Source organism: Hypanus sabinus, chromosome 24, assembly GCF_030144855.1.
Source record: "Hypanus sabinus isolate sHypSab1 chromosome 24, sHypSab1.hap1, whole genome shotgun sequence".
Lineage (NCBI taxonomy): Eukaryota > Metazoa > Chordata > Chondrichthyes > Myliobatiformes > Dasyatidae > Hypanus > Hypanus sabinus.
Window position 1 is genome coordinate 27,312,091 of NC_082729.1, and position 20,014 is coordinate 27,332,104.

The 20,014-nt window shown below is 47.4% G+C and overlaps 1 protein-coding gene and 1 non-coding gene across 3 annotated transcripts in view; both read left to right on the forward strand.

Moving 5' to 3' along the window:
- The window catches only part of uba1 (ubiquitin-like modifier activating enzyme 1), a 59,164-nt gene that overhangs the window by 23,747 nt on the left and 15,403 nt on the right, over positions 1 to 20,014 (forward strand). For both annotated transcript variants that reach the window (XM_059949485.1, XM_059949484.1), the window contains exons 7-16: positions 1,925 to 2,015; positions 2,094 to 2,226; positions 3,774 to 3,871; positions 6,976 to 7,122; positions 10,896 to 11,069; positions 12,693 to 12,800; positions 13,805 to 13,885; positions 15,891 to 16,046; positions 16,584 to 16,749; positions 19,109 to 19,305. In XM_059949485.1, the coding sequence (XP_059805468.1) occupies positions 1,925 to 2,015; positions 2,094 to 2,226; positions 3,774 to 3,871; positions 6,976 to 7,122; positions 10,896 to 11,069; positions 12,693 to 12,800; positions 13,805 to 13,885; positions 15,891 to 16,046; positions 16,584 to 16,749; positions 19,109 to 19,305 (1,351 nt within the window). The remainder of the gene's footprint in view (positions 1 to 1,924; positions 2,016 to 2,093; positions 2,227 to 3,773; positions 3,872 to 6,975; positions 7,123 to 10,895; positions 11,070 to 12,692; positions 12,801 to 13,804; positions 13,886 to 15,890; positions 16,047 to 16,583; positions 16,750 to 19,108; positions 19,306 to 20,014) is intronic.
- LOC132380801 (U6 spliceosomal RNA) lies at positions 13,517 to 13,623 on the forward strand. Its single transcript, XR_009507872.1, has one exon. It is a non-coding gene; the product is annotated as a U6 spliceosomal RNA (small nuclear RNA).

Below are 20,014 nucleotides of genomic sequence, written 5' to 3' on the forward strand. Positions count from 1 at the left end.
CCTGTCATCGTCAGACACGGTGGACAAACACCAACACCGAGAACGTGAGTTATAAGGTCCCTGAAAGAGAGTCCGTAGGTTGCGCTCACTGGTCAATATGTTGAGGTGAGTTGAGTTATCCAGGCTGGTTCAGGAGTTCGCTTGAAAGGTAAAAGCTTCCTGAACCCGGTGATGTGGGACCTCCGGCTTGTCTACTACTTTCCCTATGGTAGTAGTGGGAAGACAGCATGTCCTGGGTGGTGGGGGTCCTCGATGATGGATGCTGCTTTCTTGTGACAGTGCCTTAATCCATCCCTTCCAGTTCAAGGCACACCTGCTATAGCGAATAGTTTCCCACCATCTAACCTGCCGATATCCTTTGTAACTCTGCACACCTTTATCACATCTCCCCTCAGCTCACTGTATCTTTCCATCCTAGGGAATTTCCTCTTTACTCTCTCCTCAACAATCGCCACCTTCCCATAGTGCAGTGAGCAGAACTGAACCTTGCTGTGGTTGAGGCTTGGCCAGCAGGCTTATAGTTTCTATCATAACCTCTTGATTTCGTACCTTCTAGTTCCTGCATTTCTGCAGGTTTGTGCCTCCATCTCCCTCTTGCTGTCGGAAGCATTCACAATGTTCTGATAGCTTTATCATCTCATCAGGATTATTGTTATTTAGTCAATTTGAAAAGTACATCTGTTATCGAAGTATGTGTGCAGAACCCTGAAATTCATCTTCCCCACAGACAGGTACAGAACAAGAAAACCATGGAATCCGTTGGAAAGACAGCAACACCCCCCCCCCCCCCCCCCCCAGTGCACAGCAAAACAAATTGAACTATCGGCAACAAAAAAATGAGGAAAAACAACCCAGAGCACAAGAAGCCAGGTGTTATTTGTTATCTGGAGGCAACCCAGATTCAAAATAGTAACCAAAAAAAGTGACCAGGAATACATAATGTGAACTACATAGTTCAATCCACAAATCACATCAATTAAACCTTGCCCAGGAACTCCAGCACCATCCTCTGACAGCATGGAGGAGGGTGGGGAGAGACTATTCAGATGCTGACGCCTTCCTCCAGCGGCAGTGAGTCAGAGGGAGAGACATCCTCACAGCATTCCCATCTTTTCCTAGTCAGTGCTATCATCCTCTTCCCAACTTTTCTGAAACCTCTTTTCTCGCCACTGTTACAGAATGTGAAAATTACCAACCTAGTCTATTCAATCAACTTGTCATTACTTGGCAGCCCCATGTCCCTATTTTTAGCGTTAGCTGGACCTTATCAACGATGCTTAGTTTCTTTATCCACGTGGATTTGTACTCCTGATCAACCTTGTTCTAATAGGTGGCATGGTAACATAGTGGTGAACCTAATGCTTTACAGTGCTAGTGATCGCTGATCTGGGTTTAATTCCCCATGCTGTTTGTGAGGAGTCTGTACGTATACAACATGATTCATCCCCTCAAGACCTGGGGTCTTGCCACCCTATCAGAAGGGAATGGCCCATTACTGCTCTGTAGAGCACAGACATGGCGTGCCTGGAAAAAGGAGGAGGAGCAGGAATCTGCTGGATCATTTCTCATTGCTGCCTGTATGCAGTTTGTACATTCTCCTCATGGCTACTCTGGGTGCTTCGGTTTCCTCCCACAGTCAAAGATGTGGTAGGTGTGCAGGTTAATTGGTCGTTGTGTATTGTCAGTGATTAGACTAGGGTTAAATAGGTGATTTGCTGGGCATGTGGCTCATTGGGCCAGAAAAGACTGTTCCATGCTCTGTCTCCAGATGAGCATCAATGTGGTGAACTGAATGGCCTGTTTCTGTGCTCTGTGACTAACTGTACTCTGCACAGTACAACTCAATCTGACTGTAGGCTACAGAGCTGTGACTTGAACCAGCTCTGTTACTAATAATGAAACCCTTGTTTCTTCTTCTCCCCAGGCAACTGTTCTGTGACTTTGGGGAGGAGATGATCGTGTTGGACACCAATGGTGAGCAGCCTCTGAGTGCCATGATCTCAATGATCACTAAGGTAGGCATCGAGTCCCCTTTGTTCAAATCTCCTCTCTGCCCTCCTGTCCATCACTGACGCCATTGCCCTGTGTTTCAGGACAATCCCGGGGTGGTGACCTGCCTGGACGAGGCCCGGCATGGGTTCCAGACAGGCGACTTTGTTACCTTCACCGAGATCCAGGGCATGCAGGAGCTGAACCAGTGTGACCCAGTGGAGATCAAAGTCCTAGGTCAGTGCACGCTCGACTGCTCCTCGCTCAGACGGCCACCTCCCCCTGAATTTAAAAGGACCAGCCAAGAAAACTGATAATCCACTATTCAGTTACTTAGAAATCCTGTTATTCTGGCTCCCATTTCTCACCTTCTAGAGCAAGGGTTCCGATCCTGGTGTCCACTGACCCCTTGCTGGATGGTATTGGTCCATGGCATGTAAAAGGTAGCTCCTGCTCTTGGGCCCTCATTTCTAACTCTTGCCCCTTTAAATCTCAGATTAGTGTAAATATCTCAGGCTCTTATGTAATACCTTAAAGTGGTTATTTCAATTAATTCCAGCTATTTGCAGTCTTAAGAGAGATTCTGCTGGAAATGGAGGAACTCAGCAGGTCAGGCATATCCTGATCAGAGAGTCAGGCAGTGTCCCTATGAAGGGTCTCGGCCCAAAATGTCGATTCCCCCCCCCCCATCACTGATGCTATCTGACCATCTGATTTCTTCAGTATTTTGTGTATAATTGCAGTCTTTAAGCTTTGTCCAGACTTATAAGATCATCATTTTCCAGTGCTCTTGGTGAGGTTAAATGGAAACTGCAGACGTAGTCACTGTTGCTGCAAAACTCTCAACGTCTCAATGTCCCCGACTCCTGGTGTGTTCGGAACCAAAACCCTCTTCTCCTAGTCCACAGCCCTATCCCACTTGCACTCTAGTGCCCACTTTTCATTTACTTTCTGGACCTCAAACCAGCCAGAAGCGGGGCCATTAATTATTGCAAGCTGCGTAATTAATACCTGGGGCATAACTGCACAGTACAGTTCCTTTGGCCCATGATGTGCCAACCTTTTAACCTCCTCTGCAATCAACCTAAATCTTCCCTCCTACACGGCCCTCCATTTTTCTATCATCCATGTATCTGTCATTCTTACTGCTGGTGTGTCAGAAGTCCGATACGAGGTGATTGTAAATGGTGGACCAGAGAGCTCGAGGCAATTTCAAGCACATAATTCATTGCTAGTGTGGCATTACGTTTCCAAGTGAAAAGATAAAATCAATACTGTTCTCAAATAAATCACTACCAACTATTGCTGAGGAGAAAGTCCCCATGCTTTAAGGAAAATGTTACCTGATGTGAAAATCCAGTGGTGGGGGAAGCTTGGGGCCAAATGGAAGGACATCATTTTAAAACAAATAAGAAGGATAAGAATGTGCCATCATTACCATTGCCACAGGTGGCAAAGTGAGACTTCAGAGGTTGATAGGTTCTTGATTAGTAAGAGCTTCAAAGGTTACGGGAAGAAGGCAGAAGAATGGGGTTGAGATCAAATGGTGGAGCAGACTTGATGGGCCTTGTGGTCTAACATTTGCCAGTCCAGAGAGCTGTTGTTAGGTTATGTAGTCATGCCTGCCTTATAGATTGACAGGCACTCTAAGGTCTTGTCCTCACACACCTGCAGGATGTTGCCGGCTAGGGTGTTGTTCATGCCCAGCACTAGCATGAGAAAGCGCTTGCCCCCTGTTAACACACTCTGTGGTAACTTCACCGTCTTCCTGTCTCGCCTCACAGGACCGTACACATTCAGCATCTGCGATACCTCTGGTTTCTCTGACTACGTCCGTGGTGGAATCGTCACTCAGGTCAAAATGGCCAAGAAGCTAAAATTTGTAAGTGCCTATCAATATTCCAACTGAAAATTTATGGTTGTGTTTTTATTGACTTGAGAGGCTGTTTGTCCAGCAGTTCCAATGGGAGCAACATCCATAGAGACATTGCTGCTTTGGAATGCAAGGGAAGCCCGCCGGGGGGTGGGGGAGAGCTGGGATGGGGGAACACAGACACACACCAATGCACACCCCTGGGTAAATTACCTTCTCCCTTGAGCAGCAGCAGCATCACCCCCTCTCATGCTTTTGAGCATGTAGGCACGCCAGGATTTAGGACTTGGAAAATACCCTCATAAATTTCCTGCATATCCGTATCGGACACCCATCTGAAATGTTTCACTGGTGTGTGATAGTCATACAGCAAGGAAACAAGTGCTGAAGAAAATGCCCCATCTGATCTGGTCCCATTTGGCCTATATCCCTCTAAACCCTTCCTATCCTACCTCTCCAGATGTCACTGTTATTATACCTGTCCTGAGCACTTCTGGCAACCTGTTCCACATGCAAAAGACCACATGGAGTCTGTTAGAAGAGCAGGTGATTTATTGAAAACGGTGTGCGCACCAGGAGTCCAACCAAAGCTGATCCACCTGGACGAGGACTCAGTAGAGCATTTACATTCTCAGTTGATAAGATTCCCAGTAAAACTATATTTTGAGAACATTGTGACTACAGAAAGATTTGATTAAACAACAGTCTAGGTCCCGATGACAAAGTAAAATGATTATCCACAGGTGTATGCTAGAACATAATTAGTCAAGTTACTGAACCTTGGGTGTTGCATTTAGTGTCCCTGCTTTAATCTGCTGTTCCCTGTTAACACAATCCACATCCCTATTTACTATGAAATCCCTGGTTTCCTTGGCTGCATAAGACGACCTCTGGCCCTCACATTATTGCTTCTGGTAGCCCATTCCATAGACACATCACCCTCTGCACGAAATACTGCTGTTTCGGTCTCTTTTAAACCTTTACCCCCCCCCCCCCCCCGCCACTTTAAACCTAAACCTTCTGGTTTGCATTCCTTTCCAGAGAGAGACAGTGCGTTTGCACTATCTGTACCCCTTGATATTCTGTCATCATCATGATGTAGGTGGTCATGATCCCGTGACCAATGCTTCAACAGAAACGGTTTTCCATTTTCCATTGCCACCTTCTGGGCAGTGTATTTGAGACAGGTGACCTCAGCCATTATCAAACCTTTTAGATATTGTCTGCCTGGCATCAGTGGTTGCATCACCGGGATTTGTGATGTGCTCGTACGACCATCCACCAAGTGGATGCTAAGCAGGTGCTACACGTTGCACAAGGGTGACCTGCAGGCTAGCGGAGGGGAGGAACACCTTACACCTTCTTTGGTAGAGACATATCTCCACCCCACTGCCTAAATTATTCGATATACCTCTGTAAAGATTAGTTTTATTTGTCACCTGTATATTAGAGCATACAGTGAAATGTCACAGTCCAAGGATGTGCTGAGGGGAAGCTTCGAGTAAAGTGGCTCCAGTGTAGCATGCCCATAACTTAACCCATACCTCTTTCGAATGGGGGAGTAAATGTGACCACCCAGAGACAACCCACCCTGTCACAGGGAGAACATGCACGCTCCTTTACAGTCCGCAGTGCTAACTCCAAAATCAGTCAGGGTCCAATTCTCACCACTGTAATACATCTACTGTATTATGTCTTCTACCTGTGACCTCGGTCAGCTACCCTCCAGGGTATAAAGTCCCAGCCCACCAAACTCCCCCGATACTCATAAATGATAGCCCTTTAATAGTACAACCTGAATAAACCTACCCCTCCTTAACATCTCAACCCCCCCATTGTGCATACATGTTCTCAAGGTATGCACAGGAGCAATGAAAAACTTGCAGCAGCTTCACGGGCACTAAACATTCAAAGAAAAACAAAGTCTTAGCGCATTCACAGTTAAGTCTCAGCACTTAACAGGTTGCACATGTACATAGCTAAGATGTTTTTTAGTAAGTACTGTACTAATTTTATGTATTGCACTGTACAGCTGCTGCAAAAAAATTCATGACATGAGTGATGATAAGGTTAAAGTTCATTTTTAATAAAGTATACAGCTTGAGAGAATTTCAAGTTGTATGCTTTAATAATAAAAATGAACCTTAACCTTATGATAAACCTGACTCTTATATGGGTCTCTATTGTGGACAGAGAGTGGGAAAGGTGCAAGGAGAGGGGAATCATAGATGGGGAAAAGGGGGGAGGGAGAGGGCAGGGAGCTGGAAGCAACAGACATTTTGTAATGATCAGTAAACTAAATGACCTTTACTGTTTTGGAGCTGGGTGTATCTGCCCCGTGCTCATCTCCCCATCCTGGCACTCCTTCTCTGCCACCTGCCTTACACCCCTCCCATGGCACACCACCCTGGGCATTCCCAACATCATTTGCAAACCCTCTCGCTGCTCCACAATACTGTGTAAATGTCTCGGGCATCCCAGCTATAAATATATGTGCCTAAGACTTTTGCACGATACTGTAGATTATACACAAAAGTTACAAGAAAGAACACAAAACAAGCAAGGATAATTTTAGGCAGAGTGATTAAAGTGTGGCTAAACTAGTGATTAGTGTTATGCAGGTTGGTTCCGGAACTGAATGGTTGAAAGGAAGTGGCATGGGACTTCAGGCTTCTGTCTCTCCTACCTGATGGTGGCTCAGGGCTGTTAAGATTTTCCCCTTGTGTTTAACAGCCTCCCTTCCACACCACCCGCTCCCCCAACTATGGCATAGGTCTTAACCACAAATGTATCAGATTAAAATCAGAGTGGAGTTAATGTAACATGGACAAGTACGTGTGTACAAGTGCCAGGAAAAACTTATTTGCAGCATGTCATAGGCACGCACAACTTTCACAAGGAAAGCACCAGTCCCAGCAATATTCTCTTCAATCTTTTCACCCCGTTTCCAGCTGAATAACTAACGTCCTATCTATAGCAAAGTCGCACAACCTCGACACAATATTTCAGCAATACCTTCATGAGCAGAGTTGAGGTTGAGCACTGACAGGTCGGCAATCTGCTGCAATTGATATATGGTCTGATTCTTCACCTTGTTTACTGTCTTCCCCTAGAAATCCCTCAAAGCCTCACTGGAAGCACCCGACATCCTGATCACAGACTTCGCCAAGTTCGAACATCCCCCACAGATGCACCTCGGCTTCCAGGCCCTGCACGAGTTTGTGAAGAAGAACTCTAACTTGCCCCGGCCTTGGCATCAGGTACAAGAGGGGACTCTGGGATTTGGCTGCAGCCATGGGGTAGAGGAGGAGTTCCCAGCCCCTCCCTCCTTGCTCTGAAGTGATGTATGCTCTTTGTGTGAGGGGATGGAGGGTTGTGTTCCTGTGTCTGTGATGATGACTAATCTGTTTTGTTTGTGATGAGTGAATTCCTCTGTTTTCAGCCTAATAACAGAAAAACGTTAGAACCCCAAAGCCTCCATCCCCCTCCCATGCATGAGCAGTAACAAAAGCATCAGGGCCCCCCCAACCCAACCATCATGCAAGCAAAACCAAGCTCCTGAAGATCATGATCTGTGCCCCTTTTAAAAACTACTGAGCATTCCAACACATCGCCATCTCAACAGGCTCTCCATCTCCCTAACCGGGAAGTGGGGGAGAGGTATCGCTCCTGCCACAGTGAGAGGGGAGCCCAATAGCTTGCTGTTTCAATGTTACAATCCTCATCGTCGCTTATTTGAGCTCCCCAGCTTGGAGCCAACAACTCAGCATCGAGTGAGAGAGAAAGTGAAGAGGCTCGCTGCCTTGATGTTTTGATCTCCCACAATGTTTCAGTCAGCAAGGAATCGGGTCACCCACAGGGCCGCATCCAAGCTGCTCCTGGAGATACTGGTGCAGCCCACTCAGCGAGTTCTGAAGAGCGAGAACCCACGGCCCATGTAGAATGTAACTTGAGCACAGCTGTAGATTATGGACTCCCAGAAAAGGGAAAAGAAAAGACATGAAAGAAGCTGGATGAACTGGAAGAAGTTGCCTGGTCTGCAGAAACCTCTGACGCCATCTTTAGCTCCTTCCCTATGTATTTGTCATGTGTGGAAGTTGTGGTAAGGCAAGGATAGCCTGGGGTACTATCAAGTGAGACTGCCTGAGACAGCTCTGCTTATTACAGACGAGATAGACTGGGGTGATTGGCAAATATCAAACAAGTGAGGCCTCTGTAGTGAGACTTTTCCAGAAACATAAGAATAATGGAAGAGTGTGAAACTCTTGTCTTTACTAACTTCAAAATATCAAAAACTGCCCACTTGAAATTTCGATCCACACACTTCTTTTGTGAGTGGGGATTGATCTTGCGAGTAAGGAATTCATGTACAATTTAAAGTATAATGATCACTATTGCCAATTCTGTATAAAAGTGGCAGTTTTTTTCTCTCAGAACTTGAGAAAGTCACAGTGTGGGTGACTGGGCCCATGCTGTTCTCCTTGTGCACAAGTAAAATGAAAAGAGTGTTTGAGTCATTAGAGTTTGTGTCTTCTGGGCCCAGACATTTTATTATCAGGTAGGATAGTTACTTTTGGGCCAGCTGGCTCGTATGGGGTACGTGGCCGAGTGCTAAAGAGCTGCACTGATCAGCTGGTTGGAACATTCACCGGTATCTCTTAACCTCTCAGTTCGGCAGTTTGAGGTATCCACCTGCTTTGGGCAGGCTTCAATTTTACCGGCTTCTAAGAACGAGGTTACCTGCCACAATGACAATTGTCCAGTAGCACTTGCGTCCACTGTGATGGGGTGCTTTGAGAGGCTGGCGATGAAACGAGTCAACTGCCTCAGATGTGACTTGGTTCTGCTTCAATTTGCTTACCAGCAAAACGGGTCCACAGCAGATACTATTTTGGCTATTCATTTAAACCTGGAACATCGGGACAGCAGAAATGCATGTGTCAGGATGCTCTTTAGCAACTATAGCTCTGCATTCAATTCAATCATCCCCTGAAAGCTGATTAATAAGCTTGAAGACTTTGGCCTCAATACCTCCTTGTGTAATTGGATCCACTATTTCCTCAGTTGCATACCCCAGTCAGTTCAGGTTGGCCATAGCCTCCATCAGCATAGGTGCACCACAAGGCTGTGTGTGTAGCCCACTGCTCTACTCGCTTTACACTTGTGACGTGTGGCTGAACACCATTACCATATTCAAGTTTGCTGCTGAAGAGCGAGAACGCACAGCCCATGTAGAATGTCGTTTGAGCACAGCTGAATCAAAGGTGAGACAGATCAGCATATAGGAGGGAGGCTGAGTGATGCCATGACAATAATCCCTGTAAGTCAGCATGGCTAAGCTGATTTGTGACTTCAGCAGGAGGAAACCGCAGGTCCGTGAGCCTGTCCTCATCAGGGGATCAGAGGTGGGGAAAATCGACAACTTTAAATACCCCAGTGTTATCGTTTCAGAGAATCAGTACTGGGCTCAGCACGTGAGTGCAATTATGAGAAAAACACGGCAGCACCTCTACTTCCTTGCAGAAGCTTGCAAATATTCAGCATGACATCTAAAACTGACAAATATATTTTCTGGTTGTATCATCGCCTGGTATGAAAATAACAATACCCTCAATTGAAAACTCCCACAAGGTAGTGGATACGGGCCGGTCCATCGTGGGTAAAGCCCTCCCCACCATTTAGCACGTTGATGTAAAACGCTGTCGCAGAAAAGCAACATCAATCATTGGGGGACCCCCACCCCACTACCCTGGCCATGCTCTCTGCTGCCATCAGAAAGAAGATACTCAGGAACAGTAATTACCCCTCAACTTGAACCAGAGAAAACTTCACTTTCAGAGACTGGTCGTCTCCTGTTCTCTATTTATTATTTATGTAGTATTTTTTCTCATTTTATTGGCGTGGTTTCTTGTCCTTTGCACATTTTGGCCATCCAGATTGGGTGTGATCTTTAATTGATCTGTTGTGTTTCTTGAATTTGCCGTGTCTGCCTGCAGAAGTTACTGGTATGCACTTTGTTAATCAATTTACAATGAAGCAGGCAGTGGGTTTGCTCAGGGTCGCCACGCATTCCGGTGCCAAGGTAACGTCAATATACTTGAGTGAACTGCTCCCTTCACCTGGTTGGAGCTACGCGGTACATGGTGGGACTCCGCAGATTGAAATAAAACAAGAGATGTAGGACGTGATGGTCTGAAGGTTCTGGCACAGGCACACAGGGTGGGAACAAAGGCATCTGATGTGCTAGCCTTCATTAGGACATTGAGTATAGGTCACTTAACAACTGTTCAGCTCATTTGTGAGATCACACAGTGTTGTTGGTAGTTCTGCTCGCCCAGTTTTATGAAGGATGGAGAGGATGCAGAAAGGATGATACGTACTGAGGGTCTTGATTAAATGTTCCCCAGAGTGGGGGACATCTGTGTAGGGTGCTAGTGAAGTGCAAAGGGCAGTGGATATGTGGGACAAACTGCCGAAGAGAGTGGTAGAAGCAGGAATCGTTAAAAAGACACTTGGACAGGTGTGTGGATAGAAATGATTTGGAGGGGAATTGGGTTTGATATCACTGGCATATGTCGGGAAATTTGTTATGCGGCTGAGGTACATAATGGAAGGTAAATCACAGAAGGAAGTGTGTCTGTATGTGCATTTGTGTGTGCATATAAATAAAAAAAAAGTGCAAAAAGAGAATAAGGTAATATTCATTCAAGGGCCAAACGTGAGCAAATTGGTCTCTCTCTTTGTAAGCCTGTTTAACTGACTGTATCATTACTGAACTGTATTAGATCACTGGCAAGAAGTGGCAAATATGCACATGTGTGGCCCGGGTGGTAGCTCCCATGTTAAGTAGGCCAGTATGTACCATTGCTAACATAACTTGGGTTTAAGCATACTGTTTCATTGCTCTGTGCAATATAACAGTCACCAGTCTAACCCTAAATAAGCTGCAGGTGCATGTATTCCTTCAGCATTTTGTGTGTATTACCAGTCTAATCCTTTTCATCCTCCGCTTCCCCTTCCCAACTCCTACCAGGGTGATGCTGATGAGCTGCTCAATCTGACTAAGGGAATAAACGAGAAGGTGCCGTCCTGCAGCCGCGTGAAGCTGAACGAGGCCCTAATCAGGAAGATGTCCTATGTGGCAGCGGGAGACCTGGCCCCCGTCAACGCCGTCATAGGTGGGGTGGCGGCACAGGAAGTGATGAAGGTACTTTGTGTGGAATATACATGTACAGTATATTATGTATGCCCATGGCATACGTGAACCAGCCCTGACTCCACCACCCCTCCCAATCCTGGGCATACATAACATGCAGTATTGATGCAGGGGAAAATCGCTTTTGCTGCGTTGTGTAAAGTGAAGTTATATATGGCAAAATAAAACTGCATGATTTCAGTGCAAGTTGAGGGAAATATTAGTCCAAGGTGATGCTAAGGGAAGAACCTGATGTCAGTGGGGCAGAAGTTAGTGAACCTTGAGGTGTGGGGAGGTTGAACCTGCTCGCCCTTTCCACCGCAGGTGGGGTGGAGGTGCGTCTCTACCTAAGGAGGTGTAAGGTGCTCCTTCTCTCTGTTAGCCAGCAGGTCACCCTTGGGCAAGATGTAGCAGCCACTGAGTCCCCCCGATCAGGTTCACGTGAAGACATGGGAGCAGATGGTGGATGGTCGTATGAGCAGTGGTCCATATCATGTCCACTGACACCAGGCAGACAATATCTGAAGAGTACTGATCATGGCCGGGGTCACCCGTCTTGTAAAAACACTGCCCAGAAGAAGGCAGTAGCATACCACTTCTGTAGGAAAATTTACCAAGAACAGTCATGGTGGTGAAAAGACCATGATTGCGCATGTGATACGACACGACACATAATGAACAGATGGTTATATTTGCCTGACTGTACCCTAAGAACCTAAGAGTTTGTCTGACTGTACCCTAAGAGTTTGTATGTTCTCCCTGTGACCACACAGTTCCCATTTTGCATTGCATGAATACTGCCTGGCTACATTGGGTGACATTCTGGTTCCTACGAAGATCAAACCAGAGAGAATGCGGAAGAAATTAACTGGCATTGCAGAGATTGCATAAGCTGTGGATGTTTTCTCTGGAGAGCTGGAAGCCCAAGGGTAACCTTCAGAAATTCATCAAAACATGAGATATAGGTAAGGTAGGCTGTCATAACATTTTGCCCAGGTTTGTCATCGTAATCATTACCTGCTGTGTCGTATGACGTGGGTAATCTTGGTCTCCTTGACTATGATTGTTCTCAGTGAATTTTCCTACAGAAGTGGTTTACCATTTCCTGCTATGCTGTGTCTTACAAGAGCTGCCAGAGGAAATGGTAACAGTGGGTATAATTCCTGCATTTAAACCACAGGTGAGCGGATGTATGGATAGGAAAGGGCTGGAGAGAGATGGGCCAAAGGCAGACAAGTGGGGTTAGTGTTCATGGACAGCTTTGTTGGCATGGAAAAGTTGGACTGAAGAGCCTGTGTCTGTTCCAGTTCCACCTGGACTGGACTGAACTATCAAACCCACACACGTTTAGGGTAATCAGTAGAGGGTTTCTGAAAATTGATTTTCTTCCCACCCCAAGGGAATCTGAGATCTAGAATTGATTCCGAGGGAGTGGCGGAGGCACAGATTCTCACAGTAACATCCTTGATGATCGCCTGAATGACCAGTGTCTAGACAAGGGAGGGCATGCTGGGAAATGAAGTTGATGCGGGCTGAAGAGGCATGTACGTGGGGAGGCTCGGGTCTTTTGATTCTTTCAGTACTGTACTGCCTGTTGCTGACTGCCTCCTCTATCTTCCCTCTTTGCAAATTCAGTCCTGCACTGGCAAGTTCACGCCCATCCAGCAGTGGCTGTACTTCGACTGCCTGGAGTCCCTGCCCGAGGACGACGAGCCCCAGCTCACCCCTGAAGACTGCAGCTTTGTAAGTCTGCCACATCGAAAGCGGGGTATCCAGTGCACATGTCAGCAGCTTCCCAGGGAGTGGTTTTGTGGCATCAGGTCCGTGTGGTTTTAGGCAAGGGTTGAATTATGTCATTGGTTTGTTCCAGTGGAACCTTTCCTGTAATGGGAGAGCGTGAAAGGACTCAGCAGTGTGGCCCGAGTCACATTTGAAGGTGTTGTATGAACATTGTTATCTCCCTCTCAGACTGGTCTGCTTACCTGAGGCACCCCATGTTCGAAAAGGATCCTCCCGCCCCTACACTTTACTCAGTTCTCACAGGCAGCATTTATCAAACTGGTTCCCAGACAAAATCAGTTCAGCCATTGCCTCACAACTGCAGTGACCCTGGGTTTGATCCTGGCCTCTGCCTCTGTCTGTGGATGCTTGCGTGTGGCTGTATGCATCGTAGAATCTGTGAGAACTAAAAAGGTTGGAATAAAAATCTATGGGGTGGGTGCGGCAGAGGGGGGAGGAATTTGTTAGTGTTTCAGGAGGAGATTGTGAACCAGGAACATACACTCTCTCTCTCTCTCTCCCTCCCCCCCCCCCCCCCCCCCCCCCCCCACACCACCACCTTGTGGCCTCAGTGGAACGGTGGTTGACATTGCCATCGCACAGCCCCAGGTTGGACCTACGACCCCAACCCTGGTGCATTCTCTGGCTTGGTCTCAGCCTCCTTAAAGTCCTGGCACCCTGTGCTCGCTTTGGCAGCACATATACTAAAATTGGAACGATACAGAGAATACTAGCATGGCCCCTGCGCAAGGGTGACACGTAAATTCGTGAAGTGTTCCATATAAAAAAAAGGTCCTGGCACCCTGTGATCAACATGTAGAATTGGTGCAGGGAGAGCAAACCAAATTGTCTGGCATGGATTCAATGGACCGAAGGGCCTCTTTTGCGCTGAATCTCTTACTGTGAATTGTTCATAGATTCCTATCATGTTCAATCATTCCTATTCTGCTTTATCTCCCTCTGTTCAGAGGAACTGCCGCTACGATGGGCAGATTGCAGTGTACGGTGCAGCCATGCAGGAACGACTGTCCAAGCTGAAATATTTCCTGGTAAGTGCTCAGACCCAGAATGCACGTGCTGAGGCTGTATAAGGTGTTGGTCAGACCACACATGGAGAGCTGTGAGCAGATTGGGTCCTTATCTAAGAAAGTGGATATTTGAGAGGGCCTAGAGGTTCATGAGAATGATTCTGCAAATGAAAGGATTAACATACGAGGAGTGTTTGGCTCTGGGCCTGTACTCACTGATGCTCAGGGGAACTCATTGAAACCTATTGAATATTGACAGAGTGAACATGGAGATGTTTCTTCTTATAATGGGGGGAATATAGAACCGGAGGGCAGAATTTCAGAATACAAGGATGACCCTTTAGAACAGAGATGAAGAGGAATTTCTTTAGCTAGTGGCAAATTCCCTCTAATTTGTAATGACCAGTGTGCACAAGAAGTCTTAAGACAGTGGTGCCATTACAGCATTTCGGAGTTAATTTCTGTAAGGAGACTCTATGCCCACGCCCTCCGATTTCCTCCCTCAATCTAAAGACGTTGGTCGTTATAAATTGTCCTGTGATTGGGTTTCTCCGGGGTTGCTGGTGTGCCGTGGCTCTTGGGATTGCAAGGGCCTACTCTGTGCTGTATCGCTAAGTAGAAATAAATCAGATAGACAGCCAGCACCTTTTCCCCGGGACAGAAACGGCGAATATGATTGGAGGAAAGTATAGAGGTAACATTAGGTAGTGATGGATGGTAGAAGCAGATACACTGGGGACATTTAATACCTATATGAACTGTGTATTGTTGTGTTCTACAAATGACCATGTAACAGTATCACTTCCCTGAGTCTTGCCCACTAGTGGAAACATCTCCCCATTGGGCTCCCCTCAGCATCTCCTCTATTCCAGATTCTTCTAAACTTACAACATAGATCCACCCTGAGAGAAGACATCCTTATCACCCAAATCTCTCCTGACGGTCCTCAATTGCCAGTGTTACATAGTCCTACCCAGTACAGTCTCACCATCTCCCCATTCCTCACAGCTGCTTTCACCCTCCCACTGTCCCTACCCTTATCCTGCAGATACTGGACTCGAGCGACAAGCATTTGCTGGAAGGAAGGGATTCTTGACGTTTTGGGTATTGGGATACCCAACATTTCCTTTCCACCACACATTCTGCTCAACCCAAAGAGCTCCAGTAGCTGATTAGTTGAGCCTCAGAGTCTTATATGTTTCAGTAAGGTCACCCTACATCAATGTAAACTCAAGCGTTCATCTAAATGTTTTAGCTTGCTGCCTGGTCTGACCCTTCACTCAATAGTAATCTCCTACTGGGTCTAAGACAGTTGGTCTAGTACATAGAGAGGAAGGGTTTAGAAGACTACGGGACTGACTTTGTTGGGCATGATTAGCAGGGATGAGTTGGACTGAATGGTCTGTGATGCAACATCCCTCCACACCGTCCCATCACACACTCCCGGGGTCAGACACAGAGTGAATCTCCCTCCACACCGTCCCATCACACACTTCCGGGGTCAGACACAGAGTGAATCTCCCTCCACACCGTCCCATCACACACTCCCGGGGTCAGATACAGAGTGAATCTCCCTCCACACCGTCCCATCACACACTTCCGGGGTCAGACACAGAGTGAATCTCCCTCTACACCGTCCCATCACACACTCTCGGGGTCAGACACAGAGTGAATCTCCCTCCACACCATCCCATCACACACTCCCGGGGTCAGACACAGAGTGAAGCTCCCTCTACACTGTCCCATCACAAACTCCCGGGGTCAGACACAGAGTGAAACTCCCTCCACACCTTCCCATCACACACTCCCGGGGTCAGACACAGAGTGAAACTCCCTCCACACCGCCCCATCACACACTCCCGGGGTCAGACACAGAGTGAAACTCCCTCCACACCGTCCCATCACGCACTCCCTGGGTTAAGGAAGTAGTGAGGGTGTTTTTTATAAACTGGAGAGCTGCCACCACATGGTGTTACATCACCTGTCAGCCCTACCCTCCCGTGACTGGTCTTCTGCGTCTGCGCAGGTGGGCGCCGGCGCCATAGGCTGCGAACTGCTGAAGAACTTTGCCATGATAGGCCTGGCCTGCGGTGAAGGGGGTGAACTCACCGTCACCGACATGGACACCATCGAGAAGTCTAACCTCAACCGCCAGTTCCTCTTCAGATCCTGGGATGTGACGGTAAGAGGGTGGTAGGGGAGAGGTGTGAGGGATGGTGCAAGGAAGCATCGTCCTCAGGTAGGAAGGGGGTAATGAGACTTGGATGGAGACAACGATCAAATCTTCATGGGGGGTGTTAAGGTGCCCTTATCCCCACTGTGATTGTGACCCAGGGCTGCTGTGAGCAGTAAGAGTTCTTGTCAGTTCATGGCAGGATTCTTTTCATACCTCAGATGGTATGCAGAATTTTTGTCTGGCACAGATGCCTACAGCCTTGTAACAGCCGGCAAATCGCTCCCACTGTTATCCCAAACGCTCATCTGTGTGTACGGACTGAACAGTCGGGCATTTGTAATCGGGCGTGGATCTGTGAGGGTGGGCTAGCCAATTGGCAAAAGTTTCTAGTCAGAAGCTTCTCCCAAACCGGTTGACCTTCGGTTCTGCTGAGGGCGTCGAAGTGAATGGAGTGCAGATTGGGCTCGAAGGGTAACGGGAAGGTTCAGTGGATGGGGGAAGAGGAACGTGGCACTAATACAGTCTTCTTTTCATCTCTCCTAGAAAATGAAGTCTGAGACGGCAGCTGCTGCCGTGAAGCAGATGAATCCGAACATTCGAGTCACAGCACACCAGAACCGCGTTGGACCTGACACTGAGAGGATCTATGACGATGACTTTTTCGAAGCTCTGGACGGTGTGGCCAATGCACTAGACAATGTCGATGCCCGTGAGTACCTCCTGTCTCTCTTGGCCACATTCCTGGTGCCCTTGCTTGTGAAGTCAACTTTAGAGCTAAGGGGAAGAGAAGTCATTCCCTTTTCAAGAATATCTCCTGCACAAAACCATCCCCCTCCCACCCTAGACTGTTTAACCCTATGTCTGCTTGCTGGCTCCCTGTGCAAGCTCAACTCGTAGACCACAGATAGCATCCAATTCAAATGCAGCTCTTTCCTTTGTGCAAACCGTCATGCCCTCTGATGTGGGGGTGGAGTGGGGGATACAACCAGCATAATCATGGACCCCACCCACCCTACATTCCTGTTAGGCAAAAAACACAGAAGTCAGAAAGCAGGTGCCACCAAGCTGAAGGGCAGCAGCTTGGCCCATTTGTTAGACTCTTGATCCTATGTTCCCACTCTAAAGGTCTCTCAATCTATCTGCCGCAATGTGACCAATGAGATATATTTGTTTTATCAGCACTGCTCTCTATAACCTTGTTAATGCCAATATCTAATCAGGACTTCAGTGCATAAAAATACGTAGGCAGGGTCAAGAGGTGGGAAGAAACGTGAGCCAAGTGAGTTTGACTGTGGAATGATTGTTGGTGCCAGTCGGGTGGTTTGAGTATCTCATGGACTGCTGCTGATCTGGGATTATCACACACAAGTCTCTAAACTCTAGAGCAGGGATTCCCAACCTGGTGGGCCAGTGGTAAGGCTCCATGGCATACAAAAGGATTCAGAGCCTCTGCTCTGGAGTCTGGAGTTTAAACAAAAAAAAATCCAGTGAGCTACAGTTCTGTGGGTGAAAGCGCCTTGTTAATGAGAGAGGTCAGAGGAGAATGGCCAGACTGGTTCAAGCCAGCAGAAACGTGACCGTAACTCAAATAACCATGTGTTACAACAGTGGTGAGCAGGAAACCGCCTCTGAATGCACAACACATCAGGCCTTGGGCTACAGCAGCAGAAGACCACAATGGGTCCACTCCTGTACCTAATAAAGTGGCCACTGTGTGTATATCCTTTTTCCTTTGTACTCCAGTGTAGGGAGCAACCTGTCTGCAACACACTTACACCGTACCTTAGTATATACATCAATAATAAACCACATCAGGCAAACTTCCCTTCCCAGACCCTTTGTCAAGGGGCCTCTTGAATCTCCTACTGCTCTGTTTGGGCAACTTGCAGATGAGGTTCCATGGTGGTCTATTAGTCCAAGTAAACTTTAAGCTGTGTGATGTTCAACTAAGGCAGGGTTCCGATCTTTTATATACTACGGACCCCCACATTTACCGAGGGGTCCATGGACTGCTGGTTGGCAACCCTGAACTAAGGGTCACTGCAACGTCAGAAACTCCGGGCTTATAGGTTACTTAACTGCTGTAACTTGCCCTGGTACGTACTGTAGGTGGCAAAGCCTGAGGGTTGTTGATGGGGAGGGGGGGCTTTCTTCTTAAGCCCTTCACAGCTGTTGCCAGATTCCTCTGTCGTGCGTCAGTCTTTCAGGTGACAGTCTTTCCTCTCTCAAGCATGAGGTCTCCAGAGCCTCTGGTGCTCTGTAGCACTGGGCTGTTACGGAATGGGGAGCTAGTCCCATGCCCAATCTTCTCTTTTGTAACCATGTTTCGGACCGTCCATTGTGGAGTTTGAGGGGGTGTGGAATAAAATTCAATTTATGTGAATATATGCTTGATGGGCTGAGAGGCCTTGTTCTGTGCTATATCAGTCTACAAAGTCATTAGGAGTTAAGTCTAAAGGATAGGTTCCCAACCTTTTTGATGCTATGGATACTTACCATTAACCAAGGAATCCCTGGTCTAGGGTGTAATCTCCCCACTCTTAAACTGACCTCCCACATCAGAATATAATGGGGCAGTGCAGAGGGAGCTTCACCTGGTATCTGGTCCCGGGAGTTTATGATGAGATGGTGCAGAACAAGGATTCCCAAACTTTTTTTAAGCCATAGACTAATACCATTAAGCAAGGTTTCTGTGGACCCCAGGTTGGGATTCCCTGAAGCAGAGGGGGCTTCATTCTATTTCTGACCCTGGGAGTGTGTAATGGGATTATGTAGAGGGAACTTCACTCTGTGTCTGACCCTGGGAGTGTGTAATGGGATTATGTAGAGGGAACTTCACTCAGTGTCTGACCCCAGGAATGTGTGATGGGATTATGTAGAGGGAGCTTCTCTCTGTGTCTGACCCTGGGAGTGTGTGGTGGGATGGAGCAGAAGGAGTTTCACTCTGCATTTCCCTGGGAATGTGTGATAGAATGGCTCAGAGGAAGCTGCAGTCTGCCTGGCCTCAGAAGTGTGTGATGGGATGGTGTACATGTCTCACCCATTCTGTGCTCCTTTCCCCCACACAGGAATGTACATGGACAGGAGATGTGTGTATTACCGCAAGCCCCTGTTGGAGTCAGGGACTCTAGGCACCAAGGGCAACGTCCAAGTGGTCATCCCTTTCCTCACTGAGTCTTACAGCTCCAGCCAAGACCCTCCAGAGAAATCCATCCCCATCTGCACCCTCAAGAACTTCCCGAACGCAATAGAGCACACTTTGCAGGTCAGTCCTGGCTGGCACTCAGGGGTAAACTGATGCCCACTGCCCTCCGGGGAGATGCCCAGAGTTGGGTGTCTGGGGTTGTCCGTCCTGTGATGTGACAGGTTGTCTTGCAGTGTCGCAATACATGGATGCGTTGCCTCTCAGCACCAGAGTTTTTAAATACTTAAGGGGAGCCTGAGTGGGAACTTCTTCACTCATGGGATGGTGCGAATGTAGAATGAGGTGCTAGCAAAACTATTGCACCATTTAAAAGAAATTCGGGTAGGTATGTGGAGGTGAGGGTTTTGGAGAGGTATAATTTCTTGTAATTGGATGGATGTAGGCAGAAGGTCAGACTGGCACGGGCTGGATGGGCTGGAGTGCTCTATGTCCTCCCCTCGTCTTCTGGCGCTCCAGAGAAGGTCAGGCTTGTAAGTTCTCTCCAAAGCCTCCACATCCTCCTTGTAAAAGGATGGCCACAACTGCACAGTTCTACAGGACAGATATTAGTAAGATTCAAAGAAGACAGAGAGAACTTACAAGATTGTTGCTGGGATTTAATTACCTCAGTTAAAGGGAAAAGTTGAATAGGTTAGGGCTTTATTCTCTGGAATGTAGTAGAATGAAGGGTGATTTCATTGAGGTATACAAAGTAATGAGGGATAGGTAGGGTAAGCGCAAGCAGGCTTTTCCCACTGAGGCTGCGTTGAGGTCACGTGTTAAAGGAGAA